Source organism: Choloepus didactylus, chromosome 18 (assembly GCF_015220235.1).
Source record: "Choloepus didactylus isolate mChoDid1 chromosome 18, mChoDid1.pri, whole genome shotgun sequence".
Taxonomy (NCBI): domain Eukaryota; kingdom Metazoa; phylum Chordata; class Mammalia; order Pilosa; family Megalonychidae; genus Choloepus; species Choloepus didactylus.
Genome location: NC_051324.1, coordinates 22,393,153 through 22,412,397, shown reverse-complemented (window position 1 = coordinate 22,412,397; position 19,245 = coordinate 22,393,153). Strand labels below are relative to the sequence as shown.

The window sequence follows — 19,245 nt, the reverse complement described above, 5'->3', positions numbered from 1 at the left end:
GCGAAGCCCCGCCCCCTCTGCCCAGCCACGCCCACACCCTGACCAGGCCTCCCCCCCTCGCCGAGTACCCCGCTCTCTACGTTGAATAAGGGGCGGGGCGCGGAGGGGGGTAGGGAGGGAAGGAGAGGGTGGAGCGGGGGAGGATTGCTTCCGCTGAGTGTGCCTCCTACCCCCCTAGTGGCTAAAACGATCATAAGAACGACCTTGTACAACTCTCAATGCCCTTGTTTGCCTGTTTCTCAATTAACACTCACATCCCTAAAGGGTAGAGTTCGGAGTTCCCATTTTCCAGCTGAGGCGACTGAGGCCCATAGAGAAGAGATTGCCCCAAATCACACTTCTCTCTGATTACAGAACAGAAAAAGTCAGTTGGAAGCCCTAGGGAGGGCTTTAGGAGGTCTGCCACCCCCTGAAATTGTGCACAAAATCATGTGTTGTGTTCCAGAGGGCATTTTCTGGGCAGAGGGACTGTACTTCTCATGAGTGTCTGAAAGTGTGCTGAACTAGCCTAGCCCCCTTCTTTACAGATGGGGAGACTGAGCCAGGGAGGGAGGGAGTGGCCTGCCCAGGATCAGGGAATTACTGGAAGTCTCGGGAATAAAATCCTGTTCAAAGGGTTAATATTCCACCAGTTTCCTGTGTTGTGAAAATCAGCTTGGGGAAATCAATGTATCCAAGAAAAGAACTCAGAAATGAAACACTGTTCTTTTATGATAAAACAAACAAAATTCCCCAGAGTGTTTACCGTTTGACCTCCCACCCCCCTTGCACTGCCCTAAATACACAAAGCAGCCATTTGTGTGAATCACCCAGGCAGGGTTGCGTCTGATCAAACAAATCATGGATCAATAACCATTTATGGAGAATGAATTTGGGGCTACTCCAAACACTAGGCATTTTGCCTGCTGTAGCTCATGTCATCTCCCAACACACCAAGAGGCAAGTGTTATTAGTCCCATTTTACCGGAAAGAAAACTAAGACTTAGAGAGGTAAAGCAGTTTGCCTCAGGTCACATAGCCAGTAACAGGCAGCGTGGGCCCACTTTTTGCCCTCCAGATCCACTGTGCTATTCCCCCTCCTGAAATGACCTTGAATTTGGCAAGGATCTCATTTCCCAGCTGTTCCAGGGCCAGGGTTCTTGGAATGTGACCCTTTGCAGCAGCAGCCTCTGGGGTCTGGGTCCTGGGGGCTGGGCTGGAGGTTGAGCAAACAGCAGCAGAGAGGGCAGCTCCGCTTCTCTAGTCCCCTCCCACTGCCCCTCCTTCCCTCCCAGTGTCCTCCTCTCCTTCCCTTCCTCGGGCATCAGAGCTGAGACCTCACGGAGCTCAGAGCCCAGCTCACCAGGACCTCAGCTAGAGGGCCTGCCATGGCACCCCCCAGGCCCCTTCTGCTGCTGGTCCTGCTGGCCCCACTAGTTCTGGCTGATCAAGGTGCAGGGGTGGGGTGGGGGAGGCAGTGGTGTTGGTGGCCACCTGGGACAATGTGGGGTGGGCTGGGTGGTCCAGGCCTGGTCATGCCAATTGGCACCCTCCTCCCCACAGAGTCCTGCAAGGGCCGCTGCACTGAGGGCTTCAACTCAGAGAGGAAGTGTCAGTGCGACGAGCTCTGCTCTTACTACCAGAGCTGCTGCCCCGACTACACAGCTGAGTGCAAGCCTAAAGGTGTGTTTAGATCCGTGGCAGGTGGGCCCGGGGTCCCCTCTGCAGCTGGAGGCTCAGTACCCCCCACCCCCCCACTCCACCTGCAGTGACGCGTGGAGATGTGTTCACCTTGCCTGAGGACGAGTACGGGACCTATGACGACCACGAGCAGCCCAAAAACGCCAGTGTCCCTGAGCAGCCCGTGAGCCCTGACCAGCTTGAGGGGAATACTGAGCAGGGGGAGCATGTACAGACTGGGGGGGAAACCCTAGAACCTATCACCTCTAATCAAGAGATCTTCGAGACCCCAGCCGAGGAGGAGCTGTGCAGTGGGGAGCCCTTTGACGCCTTCACTGACCTCAAGAATGGTTCTCTCTTTGCCTTCCGAGGTGACTCTGGGGATGGGTCTCGGGGGTGGGGGTCTGTCCCAGGAGCATCCCCTCCCTCACACAGCCTCCCCCGCCCCAGGGAAGTACTGCTATGAGCTGGATGAAAAGGCAGTGAGGCCTGGGTACCCCAAGCTCATTCAAGACGTCTGGGGCATTGAAGGCCCCATAGATGCTGCCTTCACCCGCATCAACTGTCAGGGGAAGACCTACCTCTTCCAGGTGCCAGTACAGGGGCTGTGGGTGAGGGTGGAGGGCTTCTAGGGAGGGGTGGAGAGCTGCTGTGCCCAGGACCGGGGTGGGATCTGGGGCTCCATGGGCGCCTGGCTGGGGGTCCGTGAGGACAGGGCAGTCAAGGTTCCAGGTTCTGGGCAACAAGCCTGGAGTTGGGGACAGCTGCCCCCAGGTGGGGGGTTCTGCCCAGCCGCCGCCTCCTCACCCCTCTCCCCCTTCCCTGTCATTTAGGGTAGTCAGTACTGGCGCTTCGACGATGGTGTCCTGGACCCCGGCTACCCTCGCAACATCTCCGAAGGCTTCAAGGGCATCCCAGACGATGTGGATGCGGCCTTCGCCCTTCCTGCCCACAGCTTCCGTGGCCAGGAGCGGGTCTACTTCTTCAAGGGTACTCAGGGGGGTGGGTTGGAGAATGTCCAGGGAGGGGAGCTGCCTTGGTTTCCCTCCATACTTCCCGGGGGACGGGCCTGGCTCATGCCCACCCCTGCTGATGCTGGCTGCCCTGCGCCCCAGGGGAGCAGTACTGGGAGTACGAGTTCCACGAGCAGCCCAGTCAGAAGGAGTGTGGAGACAGTTCCCCGTCGGCCGTGTTTGAGCACTTTGTGGTGCTGCAGCGGGACAGCTGGGAGAACATCTTTGAGCTTCTCTTCTGGGGCAGATCTTCTGGTACAGAGTGGGGAGCAGTCGTGCTTCCCCCTCCCAAGGACTGTGGACCCCTGGATGGGTGGAGGGAGGGCTGGCTGGCCTGAGGGGGCTCTGATTGTGGAACTGTCGATCGAGAGCTGTTTGCTCAGCCCAGACTTTGCTTCTGTTGACCTTTGGGGGTGGCTTGGCTCAGCCTGGCCCCTACACCTTGGACTTTGCCTAGCAGGGCACAGCCAGCAGAGGGAGGGGGCTGTGGAGAGAGGACTAGGGAGGTCTCAGGGGGTGGGGAGGAGACACACGGGGTAAGGCTGAGAGAGGACAGAGGAAAGAGCATTGAACGGGGAGTCAGAAGCCCTGAGCTGGGCTCTGCCACCATCTTACTATGTGTCCTTGTGCAAGGCACAGTTCAGCCTTGGACACCAGGTGACCTTTAAAGGTCCTACTGGAGGGGGCAGGGCCCCTCACTAGCCCCTTCCTTGCCACAGGTGGTACCAGACGGCCCCAACTCATCAGCAAGGGCTGGCCCGGGGTGCCCAAGCAGGTGGATGCAGCCATGGCTGGCCACATGTACATCTCGGGCTTGCCCACCCGCTCCTCCCGGGCCCAGAAGCTCAAGTCTAGGAGTCGCAGCCGCAAGCGCTACCATTCCCGCCGTGGCCGTGGCCGCAGCCAGACCCCCCGCCGACCATCCCGCTCATTCTGGCTGTCCTGGTTCTCCAGTGAGGAGAGCGGACTGGGAGACGACAACTATGACCACCTCGGGGTGGACTGGCTTGTGCCGGCCTCCTGTGAACCCATCCAGAGCGTCTACTTCTTCTCGGGAGGTGGGATCCCTTGCCACCCCTGCAGATGGTCTAGCCTGGGTCTTCCCCGCTGTCCTGGTCTCCACAGACTGAACACAGTTCCTGAGCAATGGCCCCAGAAAGCCAGGCCAGGGGTCCTCGGGTGCATCTTGGATGTTTACTTCCCCCTCCAGGAGAGACCTGGGCTTGCTTTCTCAGGGCAGGAGTGGCAGGACCGGGCTGGGTCTCACTCACCCTCCCCATCCTCTCTTCCAGACAAGTACTACCGGGTCAACCTCCGCACGCGGCGAGTGGACACTGTGGACCCCCCCTACCCACGCCCCATTGCCCAGTACTGGCTTGGCTGCCCAGCTGCTGGCGGCAAGTAGGAGCTGGAGCCCACACAGCTGGACCCTCCATAGCTCCCCCTCCAACTTCCTTCCCCACCCCAATAAAGGTTCCTTGGCCCTGAGTTCAAGACTATTGTCCTGACTGGGGTAGACAAGCAGGAGGGGAAAGCAGGGGAAGCTGGGCATCAGGATGGGTTGGGTAGGGGACTGGGAAGGGATTCACTGTACCCCACCCATGAACCAGAAAAGCTGTGGGCCAGGGAGGACCTCATGTGAGCCAGCCTTCCTCCCATGCTAAGCATCCCCAACACTCACCAGCAGCTAAGCTGGAGCTTGAACCCTTCTGATGATGGCGGGGGTTACCAAGCTGCCCCTCTCAGTCCTGGGCTTGCTTTACCCCTTGGAGTTGACTAAGGTCTTGGAGGACAGAGGAGGGGTAGGAGGTGGTGGGTTCTGACTCAGCCTTTCTGCCCACCCTTAGCCTGAAATCCTGCTTAGCTCAGATGGCCAGGCCTCAGGGAACTGGTCACTGTGTTCCCCCAAACCCACCCCTAGGGTGCACCTTTCTTTGAGGTCTATCTTGGGTCTGGGGTGGGAGGCAGTGAGGTTAGGAGAGAGACGCCAGGGCAGAAACTGAAATTCAAATGCACCCCCGTCTTAGAAAAGTGGCCCAGGGGACTCCCATGGAAGAGAACACTGCAAAACAAACACCTTTCTTAAAACACCTCAGATGTACCTGTGGAGCCTCCTCAGGGTTCTCGAAAGGGCAGGAAGGAAAGATTAGATGCAGGCAAGGTGCTAAAGCAGACTCGAGGGCGATCTGGTGGTGACATCTGTTCCAGCCCTGCTGAGGGCCTGGTGGTCCAGCACATCTGCTGCCCCCCTCTCCACCAAAACCCTCCAGGTCCTGTCCAGCCTCACTCGCCCAGTCCTCTGTCATGGGAAAGGGCTCCAACTTCCCTGAAGGCAGCTGGGGTCAGAGCACCAAGGGCTCCAGAGGGCCTGCAGCACCAGATGCATCTCTTAGGCTTCCTAGAAGCAGCCCTGGGAGGATTTTCATGAAGTACAGGATTTGGACACACGGTGCCAGAGTTTAAGGTTTGAGGAAGGAATCTGGGATCAGAAAAGCTGGCCACAAAGCTTTTGTCCCACACACTCCCCCATAAGCCCCATCTCCGCGTCTGCCCTCTTTAAACTGAAATCTAAACTGCTCCCCTCCTGGAGGCAGGGCCAGCCATGCTGAGCTGGATAAAACCCCAAATGGAGGGGCCTGCTGTGGGCATGGCCCTGACATGGCCCTTCAGCTCCTCGCCCTCTGCTAGCTCCAAGGCCAGCCCCATGGATGCAGCCCCAGCAGGTGCTCCAATGGGGAAAGAGTGGGCAGGGGGAGGATGAGGGGAATGATGTGATGAGGGAAGGTCGAAGAGGGGTGGGGAGTAGGGGCTTCGGAATCTGTTGATGGCTTTGAGGCTTGGTGGAGGCAGAAGGCTCTTGGGAAGGACCCTGGCTTGACTCCCACCCCAGCCCCCAGGTCATGCCCCCAGGCTGAGTCCTCACCTGAGGAAGTGGACCACCTTCAGCAGGGGCAGCTGCTGGAGCTGGAGCGGATGTTTGCAGCACAGCCCTACCCTGACATCAGCACCCATGAGCACCTGGCCCGGGTGACCCATCTCCCTGAGGCCAAGATACAGGTGAGCTGTTGAGACTCCTTCTCAGGACGGGAGTGCCCCACACAGCCAGCTCTGGGCTTGACCCACAGCCCCTTCTCTCTGGGTTTCCAGACTTGAGGTTCTGCTCTCTCTGTCCCTGGAGGGAGGAGTGCTGGAGCTAGAATAAACCCCCTCTTCTTCCCTATCTGGTGTGGTTCCAGAACCGCTGAGCCAAGAGAATCAAGAAAAGGAAGCCAGGATGTGTAAGCCCCAGGCTTGAGCCTCCCCAGAGCTCCTGTTCTTTTCATGACACACTCCAGCAGCCCTGGGATCCCCGAAAACTGGGCCAGCCTCTGCCCTCTAACAGCACACCTCAGCACACTCTGAGGGGGTTGGCACTGCTCCTGCCCAGCTCCCGGCCTGGGTCCAGGGCAGTTCTGGGTAGAGGCTAAAGCTGCAGCCCCAGCAGGATGAGCTGGGGCTTTTGGGACCCAGCCTTCTTTGAAGCCAGCTACTCCCCACACCTCACTGGGCAGCCTGTCTGATCTCATCTGTGCATCAGCCATCATTTCCAACCAGAGCCACTCCTAATCTAGTTCTGGAATTTGCAAGATGCTTTCTCTGGCTTGTGTAGACCCCCTTCCCTCCTTGGAATGAACACATCAGAAGTGGATCCCCTGCTCTCCTTTTTTTAAAATTCAGTTTTATTGAGATATGTTCACATACCATACAATCATCCATGGTGTACGTGCTGGTTTGAATGTATTACGTCCCCCAGAAAAAGCCATATTCTTTGATGCAATCTTGTGGGGCAGACATATTAGTGGGGATTAAGTCGGAAAGTTTGGATTAGGTTGTTTGCATGGAAATGTGCCCCACCCAACTGTAGGTGATAACTGATGAGATATTTCCATGGGGGCGTGGCCCCACCCATTCAGGGTGGGCCTTGATCAGTGGAGCCATATAAATGAGTTGACAAGCAGAAGGAACTCAGTGCAGCTGTGAGTGACATTTTGAAGAGGAACTACAGCTCTCTTGAACACACTGGATCTGAGAGAGGAGCTTCAGCTTACAGAGACATTTTGGAGACAGCCTTTGAAAGAAGACTTTGGCTCCAGAGAAGCTAAGAGAGGACAAACGACCCAAGAGCAACCGAGAGTAACATTTTGGAGAGAAGCTGAAGCCTAGAGAGGAACGTCCTGGGAGAAAGTCATTTTGAAACCAGAACTCCGGAGCAGATGCCAGCCACGTGCCTTCCCAGCTAACAGAGGTTTTCCAGACACCATTGGCTATCCTCCAGTGAAGGAACCTGATTGCTGATGTGTTACCTTGGACACTTTATGGCCTTCAGACTGTAACTGTGTAACCAAATAAACCCCCTTTTATAAAAGCCAATCCATCTCTGGTGTTTTGCATTCCAGCAGCATTAGCAAACTAGAACACCTCCCTTCTCTCTGATGAAAGCTGGAGGACAGGCCATCTGATTCCTATTTCTAACTGCCCTTGCAGACATAAACCACCTTGTATAGTGGGCCATTTCCTCCCCACTAGGTAGGAACAAGGTCTTTTTTTTTCTCTTTTTGCCCAGAAGCTAGCACAGTGCCTGGCACATAAAGAAGCTCTCAATAAATGCTCAATGTCATATCTGCCTGTTGGCTTACAGGCAGTGCAGAGCTACAGCCACAAGTCCTGCTCACAAAAGTATGAGGGAGTAGAGGGTTGGGATCAAGAGAGACCCCATCCTAATGAAAGGGGGTGGGAGTGCGATGAAGGAGGAAAGAGATGATCATTGTGTGAAGGTGCCCAGAGTCAGAAGCTGTTTGAGGTGGTTTGCTGTCTAACGATTAGGAAATCTCCCCACCTAAATCAAGGTACCTGGGGGAATGTGGATGCTTAAGGATATGTGGACATCCTGCCCCACAAAGCATGGGCACAGGTAAGCAGAGTCATATATCTTCACAAAGCTTCAGTGTAGGTCTACAACTCAATCTTAAATTGTTCAGGTTACTAGAAACACTGAAAAATGCCACCTGCATTTTCTTCTCACAGCTTACATTTCTTTAAACTACAGAAACCTTAAGATTTCTCAACAAAGTGGACTATGGTAGAAAAGAAAGGTCCAAAGCCTCCCGGCCTTTTATGTAGAATATTGTCCTCAGAGGCTTAGACTTGCTAGATATCAAGAAGAAACTGGTAAACACTGTAGCAATAACATGTATTGAGACAATGAATGTATAATTTGTAAGAACAGAAGAGTGCTCTGGGGGAGAGAAAAAAAGTCCACGGAACTCATACAGTGAACAAACAGAAAGACAAAGTCTGCCATCAGGAAAGGACCAAACAATTCTCAGAACCATGGAAATCTTTGTGATTTTGTGTTATTTGTCGTAGGATGTGAATTAAGAATTCACAGGTGTGCCGGTTTGGATGTATTATGGCCCCCAAAATGCCATTATCTTTGACGCAATCTTATGGAGGCAGACGTATTAGTGTTGACTAGGTTGGAACCCATTGGTTCAGTGTTACCGGGGAGATGTGACTCAAGTCAACTGTGGGCAAGACCTTTCATTGGATTATTTCTAAGGAGGTGTTGCCCCACCCATTCAGGGTGGGTCTTTATTGGATCACTGGAGTACTTTAAAAAAGAGTCACACAGGCCCAGACACAGAGCAACTGAGAGTGACACTCTGAAGAGGAGCTTCAGCTAAGAGAGGACAAAACGCCCCAGGAGCAACATTTTGGAGAACGCCATTTTGAAATGCAACCTGGGAGCAAGTGGACGCTAGCCACATGCCTTCCCAGATAACGGAGGTTTTCTGGACACCAGTGGCCATTCTTCAGTGAAGGTACCTGTTGCTGATGCCTTACCCTGGACACTTTACAGCCTTAAGACTGTAACTTTGTAACCAAATAAATCTCCTTTATAAAAGCCAATCCATTTCTGATTTTTGCATAGCAGCAGCATTAGTAAACTGGAACAACAGGATACAATAAATATTTATTAGGTAAATAACCAATACTGATATCCTATTAAGTGCTTTACACAATTGTATCATGACACCACTAACTTAAGTTCTTAGGAGTCTAACATTACACAGAGAATTCAGGGCAACCTAGGAGTTCTGGGCTCCATTTACCAGATGAAAGACCACAAGCTGCTCATTTGCTTTCTCCCAGTCCCAGCTTTGTCTTCTGGAAAAGGGGCCTAGTATCACTTCCTTTTCCAACCTCCAGGATTCTTGTGAAGACCAAAGACAATCAGGTAAAACAAAGAGTCCTAACTGTGAACATTTACATATTATTTTTTGCACTCAACTGAAACTTGTTTAAGAACCCACATGAAATATCCTGCATTAGGCTAATATATAACAAAATGTACAGTTATGTGTATGTATACTCATATTCATATATAGTTACATACATCATTAAATGTGAAAATAGTCCCTGTCTACAAAGAATGTCCCCCTTTATTGGCTGAGACAATCCACAGCAGTCACACTACCCCCAAACACAAATACAAGGAATTTTGCAATTAAAAGCAGACATAGTGTTTTGCCTCTGGATTGTTTTTCTTTTTTGGAGGCAGAGCAAAGGGTGATAGGGAACTAAGAAGTTGAAGAAGGGTTGGTGAGTGATAGAGACAGGCAGAAGTATATAGAAACTCAAAAAAGGGCTAGGAGAAGGAAGAGGAGGATGAAGATTGAAACTAAAATTCCAAACAGGCAGATTCCTTGTTTCCAGTTCCACCATCCTGTACCAACCCCTTTCTCTTGTTTGATGTTATCTGATTAGTTCCTCTTCCAGTACAAACTGGAGAAAGGGGATTCTTTCTGTCTTCTTGGGGGCTTCTGACCTAAATTACAGGTCCACCTCAAAGACATGTGGACAAACAATGACATTTGATTTATGTGCTTGGACAAGTTGAAGACAGTATGGTCTATTTCTGGAAAGGCCTGGATTCCATTTATTCCTGATGGAAAAACCTCAGCCCCAACAGTGCCTGGAATGGACTGGAGGAGGTAGATGGGGCACTGGATTCAGGAGACGGTACCAACAGACCAGTTCTCCAGTTGAAAGATGTGTTGCCTGAGTTTCCTCCTCTGTTCCTTCTGGAACAGCAGGTAGCTTGGCCTGGTTCTCTGACTAACAGGAGCTGAGTACAACGATCCTGATGGGTTGACTGAGAGTCAGTGATTGGCAGGTGGGAAGGAGGGCCCCCAAATCTTCTCCAGACTTTGATGATGAAAACACCAGTTACAGCTCTCCCAACTCGCCTTCCATTGCTCGCACCATGACATACAGCTCAGCCAGACCCACAACAGAGGCGACAATTAATGCAGTCAGCACCCGCTGTAGGGGGGGAAGATTGGGGTTAGGGGATGCAGGTGAGCACTCTGCTCTGCAGCCCCAACAATGCCAACAAGAGAACCCAATCTAGCCAGTAAATTGAGGGGTAAAGAAGAGAGGATCTAGCTTCTCTTGGGGTTATTATTCATTGCCCTAACTGCTGAAAAGTGCAAATGTTCCCCTTCTTGTTGTAAGAAAGCAATAAGTTTCGTTTTCACATAGAGACAGCATGGAATAAGGGAAATGGAGGCAAAACCAGTTTAAACAAGCCCCAGACAAAGAGAAGAGAGAATCTGCCTGATGTAAAGAGACATGAGGTAGTATCAGAGGCGGGAACTCACAGCAAAAAAATAAAAATTTGGGGGGGGATTGGCTAATCAGTTCAAAATCTCAATAATGAGCTAGTTGGTTCTCTGGGATTGGCTGTACAAATTAAAATCTCAAAAGATGAATTAGTTAGTGTTCTCGGATAGGCTGTAACCTCTGTAGTACCCAGTCAATGGGAAAACAGGGGAGGGACTTGCGAATTAGGAGTAGGAGATTTAAACATTGCCATTCTCTTCCTCGGGCGCGCCAGCCTTCTGCGTGTTTGGCTGGACGCCCCATCTTGCAAGATCGTAAATAAATTCTTTTCTCCTCCAGAACCGAGAGAGCATTTATTCCCTTACAGGTACCACTTTATTTCCGACAACTTGGGGGCTCGTCCGGGATCCAAAGCTTCGGAGGGGGACCCCCGAGGTGGACAAAGGGAAGGCGCGCCCCGCTGATTGAGCGGTCTCGGACTCCGCCATTGGGGGCCCATCTCCGGCAGCTAAAGGGCCCGAGACCAGATGCTTGGATCTGCCGGTTGTGAATGAGAAAAGGGGGAAAAGAAAAGGCCTGCCTCTGGTTAACCAGGCAACTCCGTGCACGGACCAAGGTAAGGAAAGAAATATTATATTACCTTGGTGGTTAAAGCATTCTGAGAGTCTGGGGCTGATCCTGAGGGAAAAATGCCCAAACAAGACTCAGAATGGGGACATTCTGATGAGCTTAGAGCTGATCCTAAGGGAAAGATGCTCAGGCAAGACTCAGAATGGGGAATAGAGGCAATCAGCCGGCTGGGAATAAAGGGAAGGGGGTACCTTTAGGGTCCCCGGGGAACATTCCTCTAAATAATCCATTGGGAAACATGTTAAAACATTGGGCTAAAAGTAATTGGACCAAGGAAAAGGGTAAAAGAAAATGATCAAATATTATTGTTATGTTTAGACAAAAAAAAAAAAAAAAAAAAAAAAAAAGGCATTTTGCTGCCAAATATATTCTGGCCAAAATATAAGGCAGATAAGAGTTGGCTTTGTGCTGACCTCGTGTGTCATGTTAATAAAAATAAACCTTTTTCCAAGGCAGAATTGAACTGTACCATGTGGTGGCTGCAGGGAAAAAAGAAACTAAAACCTGGCATAAGCATTCCCCCACCTTATGGTTTCCCCTCCCCCACTGGGGCGGGAACCATTAAAGCCTGGGGTTTTAGTGGAAGCAGTCTATGCCCCCAGGCAATTGGAGAGCCAGTTAATGCTGACTGCTCCAGTAATTACAACCCACCAAAAGTTAAGAAAAAAAAAAAATGGAGAGATTTCTAAAAGTTTCTGTTTCTAAAGGCTCTTAAAGAAAGAAAGGTAAGAATCATTAATAAAAAGCCTAGCAAGGCTAGCTGAATAACAATTAACTTGATTCTTAAACTCTGGTTTATGTAAATATCCCTTTCTTGGGAGAAGAAAGGGAAATGGGAAAGAGGGCGGCTATGAGAAAAAGAGAGAGACTGCATCCACCTAAAATAAAATTGGCTGTACCCATATCCCCAAAGAACGATGAAAGTTGAGGTCTGAAGTCAAGTGGTCTCAGGCTGGGAGAGTGGAGTGGCCCACATGCATGAAAAGGGTGAGTTTGCCCTGGGGGTTGAGGGTGGGCCTTCCGCCTCAATGCTCTAGAAAAGTTTTGCCGCCTCAGAACCCAGAGGGTGGAGCACATTCCCAGGGGAATGCGAAAAGCCTGGCTGCCACCCCACTGTTCAGAGAAGGTAGAGCCTTTACCCCGAAGAGGCAGAGTCTGGGTGGCACCCCGATGTTTAAGAAGGGTGGGGCCAAAAAGGTAATCTCCCCAACATCACCCCAGACTTTGAAAAGAAAGGGCTGCCACAAAAGCCTCTAAAAAGGGTTGGACTCCCACTCCCTCAAGCCCCAAGAATACAATGTCATTCTGTTAATAACTCAGACTTTAAAAGGTCAGTTATATAAAGAAATTTTAGCCTAATATTCAGAGAAGATCCAAAAATCGATGAATGGCTAAATAAGCCATTAGAGGAAATATTCAGAGAGTCAACAAGCCAGGGAGGAAACAGACAAAAGTGAGATAGAGAAGTAATTGGAGCAGTTTAAAAAAAAAAAAAAAAAAAAAAATAGAGGAAAAAAATTTGTAGCATGGGGTTTGTGTGATTCTCTATTCATATACTTATGTGGGGCTAAACAGGTATTAATAAATACATTTACATATTTTAGTGTGCTGTGTAATTAAGTCTAAGGCATGTGGAAGCTACATTTAAAGTCCCTTAATGTGTGTATCAGGGTATACAGGAAGTTATATGCACATTTTTTAGGACTGTATTTGAATGCATTCTGAGAGTTAAAACTTCATGAATCTAATGAGAGTTTAAGTTGTATGTTTACACAGGAATGTGGGATAGTTGTATTTGTATGTAATAAAAGCATGTAATATAATTACGTAGGAGTCTTTCAAACTGTGAAAGTTTGTCAGTGTGTAATTTAAAGCTTGGCAAAAATTTCCTGTGTACTCATCTATAGTAAACTGAAGCTATTTCTTTGTGTCTTTATAGCGTATACTAGTTTGTGTGTACTCTAAAGCTGGGCAATTGTGTGCAGTTTCACAATAGTGTGAAAAATGAAAAAAAAAGTGAGAAAAACTGTGTAAAAGTTTTCTATGTATGTGTAACAGTAGTGTATTGGCTATACATGCTTGTAAATGGGAATGTATGTCTGTTTCGTATGGTTATGAGTGTGTATATAAGTTATATGTGTCTGTATTCCAGATATATGAGACTGTGTATTCTTGTAAAAAGCAGAATAATTTTTCTGATATATTTTGGGCAAAAGCAAAAGGTCCATACTCAAAGTGCAAGTAAATGTTCCTATAAAAGGGTTTAAGGTTCACTAAAGCTGAATTAAACAAACTTAGAACAGTGAATGGTTCATATCTCTTCCCAGGTCTCCATTTGGTAATGCCAGGTTGCTATCTTAACATTAAGTCTAATAGGAATAAAGACACCACATATATTGTCAAATACTACACACCAAGGCTTGTCCTCCTCTCCCTGAAGAGTGGGTTTTTACTCATCTAACAGCAAAACTTGTGTGTATGTTCAGGGTATGCATATATGTGAATCACGTATATTCAAGCATCACTAAACTAGGTGTACTAAAAACTGAATTTTAAGTTAGCATTGAAGAGTGGTAAGCCTTTTTATGTTCATTAATCTTAGGTTATTGTAAATTATTGTTGTCCTTTAGTCTAATTGTTCTAGCCTGAAATGTTGGTAAGTTCTTGCTGCTCTTCATGCACATGACTTCAGGAGTGTCTGTACCTAAAGCAGGTATTAGCAGTTTTACACTAGGAGAGTCATTAGAGGGGTGCAAGCCATGTGTAATTTAGTACTTAGGCAATTACAAGGTGTAGGCCTTTGGTTTTTGGTTTGCCTTTCCCCAGGAGGACTGGAGAGCTCCCCTCCCTAGACACAAAGGATCTTTTTCTTAAGAATTATATACTGGCCTTGTCTTCTACTTTATCATCTCTCAGGCACCGTGGACTGCTGGCTCAGACCCTGCCTCTTGAATTTGCTGCCCATTGACATCAGCCTGGCAGCTGGGTTCTGATCCAGTCATGGAAAGAATCCAAACTTCAACCGATCTGGGAAGGACCCTATCAAGTCTTGCTGACAACTAAGACGGCAGTCCGAACGGCAGAAAGAGGCTGGACTCATTACACACGAGTGAAGGGACCGGTGCCTGAACCAGACGATAAGTATCCAGCAACTCAACCTGAATCCTGAAAAGTGACTCCTACCTCAGATCCCCTAAGGATCACCTTAAATAGGCAACAGTTGAAAGAACATACTAGGAGGGAGGAAGGGCTGGATTAAACCCTATGTTTGCATTGTGCTCTGTGTATAGCTTAATGACGAAATTGCTTATACTGATCATAATGTTCTATATTCAAGGAGTAACAGGTTCTGCTAAGCTGGTTATAAGTGTAGTCAAAGGCTTAAAGTCTCAAACTGTACAATTTAATGTCTGTCAAGTAATGAGCTGTAAAAATCTAAAACATCAGCAACAACTGAGGAAGAAATATAAGCATTTATGTAAGCAGACTGTTCAAATAGAAAGCAAGATTGTTGGGGAGCAAACATTTGAGAGTATAACTTATGAAACACCTAACCCCTGTTATTCTTGGAACACTGCTTGGTGGACCACACAGTATGAGGGATGGGTCTTAACCCAGGTTGGAGGAAAAACCATTAAGGGAAACTTGGCTGGAATTTAACTCTCCAGTACAAATTGACCCCAAGGTCATTAGAATACTTAAGGCCAAAGACTTAAAGCAAACCACAGAAATAGAGACAGGTTATGGAAATACAAATGCTTGGGTAGAATGAGGCAAACATACCATCCAGAGTCTAAACAGAAGTAACTGTTTGCTTGTACAACCAAACAACCCACTGTTCAGATTATGCCCTTCCCCTTGGGGATGAAAAAGCATGAAAGAAAGTTTAAATGTATAACACTCCTCTTTCAAAATGCTACTCCTGGTGAAAGCTGTAGTACGTTGTCCTCCCTTTTCCCTCCAGTCCAGGAGGGAAGTGTCAAAGCCATACCAGCGTCTCACCTTGGTCCCGGAAACCACTCTGCCTGTCTCTCCAGATGGAAAGAAGGGCTCCAGAATCTTGGTACCATGGCTTTGTGTACACAGGTGTGAAATGTGAGCAAGGATAGTACTGGCAACTTCTCCAGCCTAACTATACCCCGAGCAGACCTCTGGTGGTACTGTGGGAAGGGCATCCTCTGGCCAACACTACCTGAAAGGTGGGGAGGAACCTGTGCTCTGGTTCAATTGGCTATCTCATTTACCCTGGCATTTGAAAGTAATAAAGTACCAACCCAAGGCAAAGGAGAAAAGAAAAATGTACAAAGTGTACCTAGTTCCTTCAATAAAAAAATGTTTGTAGATAGTATAGGGGTTCCCCAGAAAGTTCCTAATGAGTTTAAAGCTAAAAATCAATTAGCTGCAAAATTTAAATCATCCTTATTCTGGTGGGTCACCATCAATAAAAATGTCAATCATCAGCTAAAATTTATCAACTATACCAAGAATGTCATTAAAAAAATAGCAGAACAGTTAGATGCCACTAGCCGAATGGCATGGGAGAACAGAATGGCCCTAGACATAATGCTAGCTGAAAAAGGAGGCATCTGTGCTATAGTTGAGGGAAATTGTCGCACATTCATCCCCAATAATACTGCACCTAATGGAACTATCACCAAAGCCCTACAAGGCTTAACAGCCTTATTTCAAAAACTAGAAAAGAATTCTAGCATTAACAACCCACTCATAGAATGGTTGGAAAATTGGTTCGAGAAATGGAAAGGAATTGCAACATCTATTTTAATTTTCCTTATCATTCCAGCCAAAATGTTTATAAAAGATGGGTGCTACATAATCCCGTGTGCTCAAAGGCTAGTTCAAAAACCCATCAAAACCACTAGAATCAAAAATAAAAAAAGATCCCTATGATAAAAAATGTGAAAAAGCCCTTAGCAAATTTGAGAATCTAAAATGTGAAAACTAAAAGTGTTTAAAAAGAAAGAGGAGGGAATCTGTAAGAAAGGAATAAGTTTCGTTTTCACATAGAGACAGCATGGAATAAGGGAAATGGAGGCAAAACCAGTTTAAACAAGCCCCAGACAAAGAGAAGAGAGAATCTGCCTGATGTAAAGAGACATGAGGTAGTATCAGAGGCGGGAACTCACAGCAAAAAAATAAAAATTTGGGGGGGGGATTGGCTAATCAGTTCAAAATCTCAATAATGAGCTAGTTGGCTCTCTGGGATTGGCTGTACAAATTAAAATCTCAAAAGATGAATTAGTTAGTGTTCTCGGATAGGCTGTAACCTCTGTAGTACCCAGTCAATGGGAAAACGGGAGGGACTTGCGAATTAGGAGTAGGAGATTTAAACATCGCCATTCTCTTCCTCGGGCGCGCCAGCCTTCTGCGTGTTTGGCTGGACGCCCCATCTTGCAAGATCGTAAATAAATTCTTTTCTCCAGAACCGAGAGAGCATTTATTCCCTTACAGGTACCACTTTATTTCCGACATTGTTAACTGCATAAATATTCCTTCAATACCTAACCTGTGAAAGGCACTTTCACATACACCTTTCCTTTCCCACCAGGGCACTCTGCCTTGCCCAGTGCCTACTCACCGAAGCCATTTCTGTGAAGATATACTGGCTTCCAAGGTAAGTGCAGATGAAGGCAGCTGCCACCGTGACGATGAAGTTGAAGATGGTGATGAAGCCTTCACTGACCTCACTTTAGGAGAGGGCCAGAGAAGAAACCTTTAGGTCAGCATCCTCCAGGAGCCCCTCTCATCTCATGGCCACCTCCCCCATCAACAGGGTTTCCTTCAAACAGCAAGCCTGAATAGCTCAGGCTTCAACTTGGAGCACTGGGGTGGGGAGGAATGCCATGGCCTATGCCAGGGAGAAGCTTTTGCAGCCTGATTTCCTGGTACTTCACCTTGCTTGCCCAGATCACTGAGAGTCCTACCATGCCTTGAATCCTGGGAAAAAGAAAAAGCAGATGACTTTAGAATGGAAGCAGCGCAGAAGCAACCTAGGGTACCCATTTGTAATGCTGGGCTCTGCCTTCTCTTTTCCCCAATACATTATGTCTGCCTTCTCCATGGATTCTTTTATCTAGGACCAGTTTGGCTCTTCTGGACCACAGACAAGCATTTCAGGAAAGGACATAGGCTCCCAGTACCCATCTACTCATCTCCTGCTCCAGGAGCATGCCAGAGAACAGTAGGGAGCCCTATCAGAAGGGTTCCAAGGACATCCTTATCACTATAATCTTTAAAAATCAGTCACCACCTGACTCTAGAGTTCCACTGAATGAGTTGGAGATTATATTTGATGTATACATGCAACAGAACTTCTATGGTCCCTGAACAGCACACAAACCAAGTTTCCACATTGTTTTTTTCCCAGTACCTCTTCTCAGTGTAGGTCCCTGCTTTCAGGGTCCATGGTACTGAAGGGTAGGCTCTTACCTGGCAGGTGACATTATGGGTGATCCGTTTATATTCCTCATTTGCCAGCTGTATCTTAATCTTCTCCAGCCGGGCAACTAACTCTGGATTCTGAGGCAGAAAAATCAAATGAGAAGAATTATATTCCCAGTTTGCTAGAAAGTATGCCACAATCTTTAGCTCCAAAGAACAGTATTGGCAAGAGTGCCAGGAAAGACCCTTGTACCAGCTCTGCCTCCACTGCTTTGGAAACTGGTTTCTCTGGATCTCAGTTTTCCAATCTGTCAACTAAGGAGGATAATATCTGATTCCCACACCCCACCCCCTCCCAAGCGCCCAAGGATTTAATAGGCAAACTTTTGAGTTCAAAAGTTGATTCATAAATTTAAAGTATCATAAATAAGCCCAACTCAGCTAATATCCCCACTCTCAAATATATCTTTTACATACCCAGGGAGGCTTCACAACCTCTGGGAGATAAATTTCACTGCCTTTGAGGAGCTCATGAAGGTATAATGTGGAGTCTGGGAATAAAAGGTTTCCAATAACACAGTGATTCATAGAGCTGAGATTGAGGGGTTAAGATCAGGGAAGGGTCTAGCCCTTCTATTCTTCCTATCAAAATAAAAGATGATCACTCCTAAATCAATCATTCTCTGGGATCATTTTTACTTGGGAAGAATCAAGAACGATACCTCATAAGCTTCTCCTGATGCCGCAGAGCTGATTTTGTCAGCTCTCAGTTATCCTGCCAACATCACAACTAATGCATAAGGTGTTTACATTTGCCTTGGGGTTAGGTCAGTTCTGTGGCCACACAGATCTGCTCTAGATAGGTTTAGGGCAAAGCAATCCTGAATATTCAGAGGACACTGGCCTAGGTATCTCTTTCTAAGGTCCTTTGCAGTCCATTAGTTGAGGACTCTTGTCTTAGCACTTCTAGCTAGGCTATGTAAATTATGGCCACAGGCCTTAGGTGCCAGTTTGTCCTATTCCCTCCCTTGACAGATAAGGGTACTGAGGTCCAGTGAGGGGTAATGACTATTCCACGGGATGTGAGTGGCAGAGCTAGAACAAGATCTCAGATGCTACTCCTCATATAGATCTTTCTATACAGCTTTCTTCATCCTATCTAAAAACAAACAAAAAATCCCAACAAACAAAACAAAAAGACCAAACAAATGACAACAAAACAGTAACAGAGTATAAGGAATAACTGACCACTCTTGCTTTTAAGATAAAAACAAATCTAGATTCCCATACAAGACAAACTCACTATACTAAGTTGGTTCCTAATGTGGCTCAAAAGGAAGAAACTGAATGAACCAGTGAGATGGTTTTGGGTTAGAACTTGGACTTCCTCATGGCTCAGGTGTGCTTAGGCGTGCATGGACGTGAAGAGAATCTTAAAAGAGCAGAAACTGCACAAGTCGATTTTGTCATAGACAAATTCTCAGCGGGATTTTGAAGAATAAGTGGCCTTAGGCTTTATGAGGTAACTCTTAGGTTGGCTAGATAATTCTTCCTGGGGAGGAGGGTGATGGAAAACGACCTCAGGAAGGAACAGATTCTGGAAATAAAGAGGCAAACCTGGACAGGGTGTTGGGGCTCACCCCTTTCTCTCAGGTGCTGATGGAGATCCCGGATCAGACGGAAGGGAACCAGGTATCCGGACCCACTGCGGCTTTCACAGCCCATGTCTTTCTTTCCAAGCGCGGCCTCAAGCTCGGCCCGCAGCTTCTGGGGCAGCTGCTCCCGCTCCAGCTCCCCGCCGGGGCTCAGAGCGCGCACCACCCGCTCGCCAGCCAGCAGGGAAGACACCATGTTTAGTCGACTCTAAGATCAGGTGACC

At 48.0% G+C, this 19,245-nt stretch overlaps 2 protein-coding genes and 1 pseudogene across 3 annotated transcripts; 2 read left to right on the top strand and 1 right to left on the bottom strand.

The window, feature by feature from the left end:
* The first annotated feature begins 1,268 nt into the window (after window positions 1–1,268).
* VTN (vitronectin) lies at window positions 1,269–4,160 on the top strand. Of its 2 annotated transcripts, XM_037808216.1 has the most exons (8): window positions 1,270–1,431; window positions 1,543–1,662; window positions 1,749–2,030; window positions 2,110–2,249; window positions 2,493–2,649; window positions 2,775–2,927; window positions 3,392–3,730; window positions 3,965–4,160. In XM_037808216.1, the coding sequence occupies exons 1-8, from the start codon at window positions 1,368–1,370 to the stop codon at window positions 4,075–4,077; spliced, it is 1,368 nt and encodes a 455-aa protein (XP_037664144.1). In that variant the 5' UTR covers window positions 1,270–1,367; the 3' UTR covers window positions 4,078–4,160. The 2 variants fall into 2 exon arrangements, with proteins under 2 accessions (XP_037664145.1, XP_037664144.1); XM_037808217.1 differs by lacking the exon at window positions 2,775–2,927 and having other exon boundaries at window positions 1,269–1,431.
* A 1,159-nt stretch (window positions 4,161–5,319) lies between these two features.
* On the top strand, window positions 5,320–6,278 carry LOC119514693 (annotated as a pseudogene).
* A 2,331-nt stretch (window positions 6,279–8,609) lies between these two features.
* Window positions 8,610–19,222, bottom strand: TMEM199 (transmembrane protein 199). The gene is given in 6 exon segments (XM_037808218.1): window positions 8,610–10,037; window positions 16,564–16,655; window positions 16,658–16,672; window positions 16,880–16,922; window positions 17,415–17,504; window positions 18,984–19,222. Coding segments are annotated over 6 exon segments (570 nt in total). The 5' UTR covers window positions 19,218–19,222; the 3' UTR covers window positions 8,610–9,941.
* Between the last annotated feature and the right edge of the window lie 23 nt (window positions 19,223–19,245).

Excerpts from the sequence above, each read along its gene's own strand:
- VTN (XM_037808216.1), top strand. The coding sequence starts at position 1,368 with ATGGCACCCCCCAGGCCCCTTCTGCTGCTGGTCCTGCTGGCCCCACTA. Across the intron at positions 2,250-2,492 it reads GGAAGACCTACCTCTTCCAG|GGTAGTCAGTACTGGCGCTT; the intron begins GTGCCAGTACAG and ends CCTGTCATTTAG. Across the intron at positions 2,650-2,774 it reads GCGGGTCTACTTCTTCAAGG|GGGAGCAGTACTGGGAGTAC; the intron begins GTACTCAGGGGG and ends CCTGCGCCCCAG.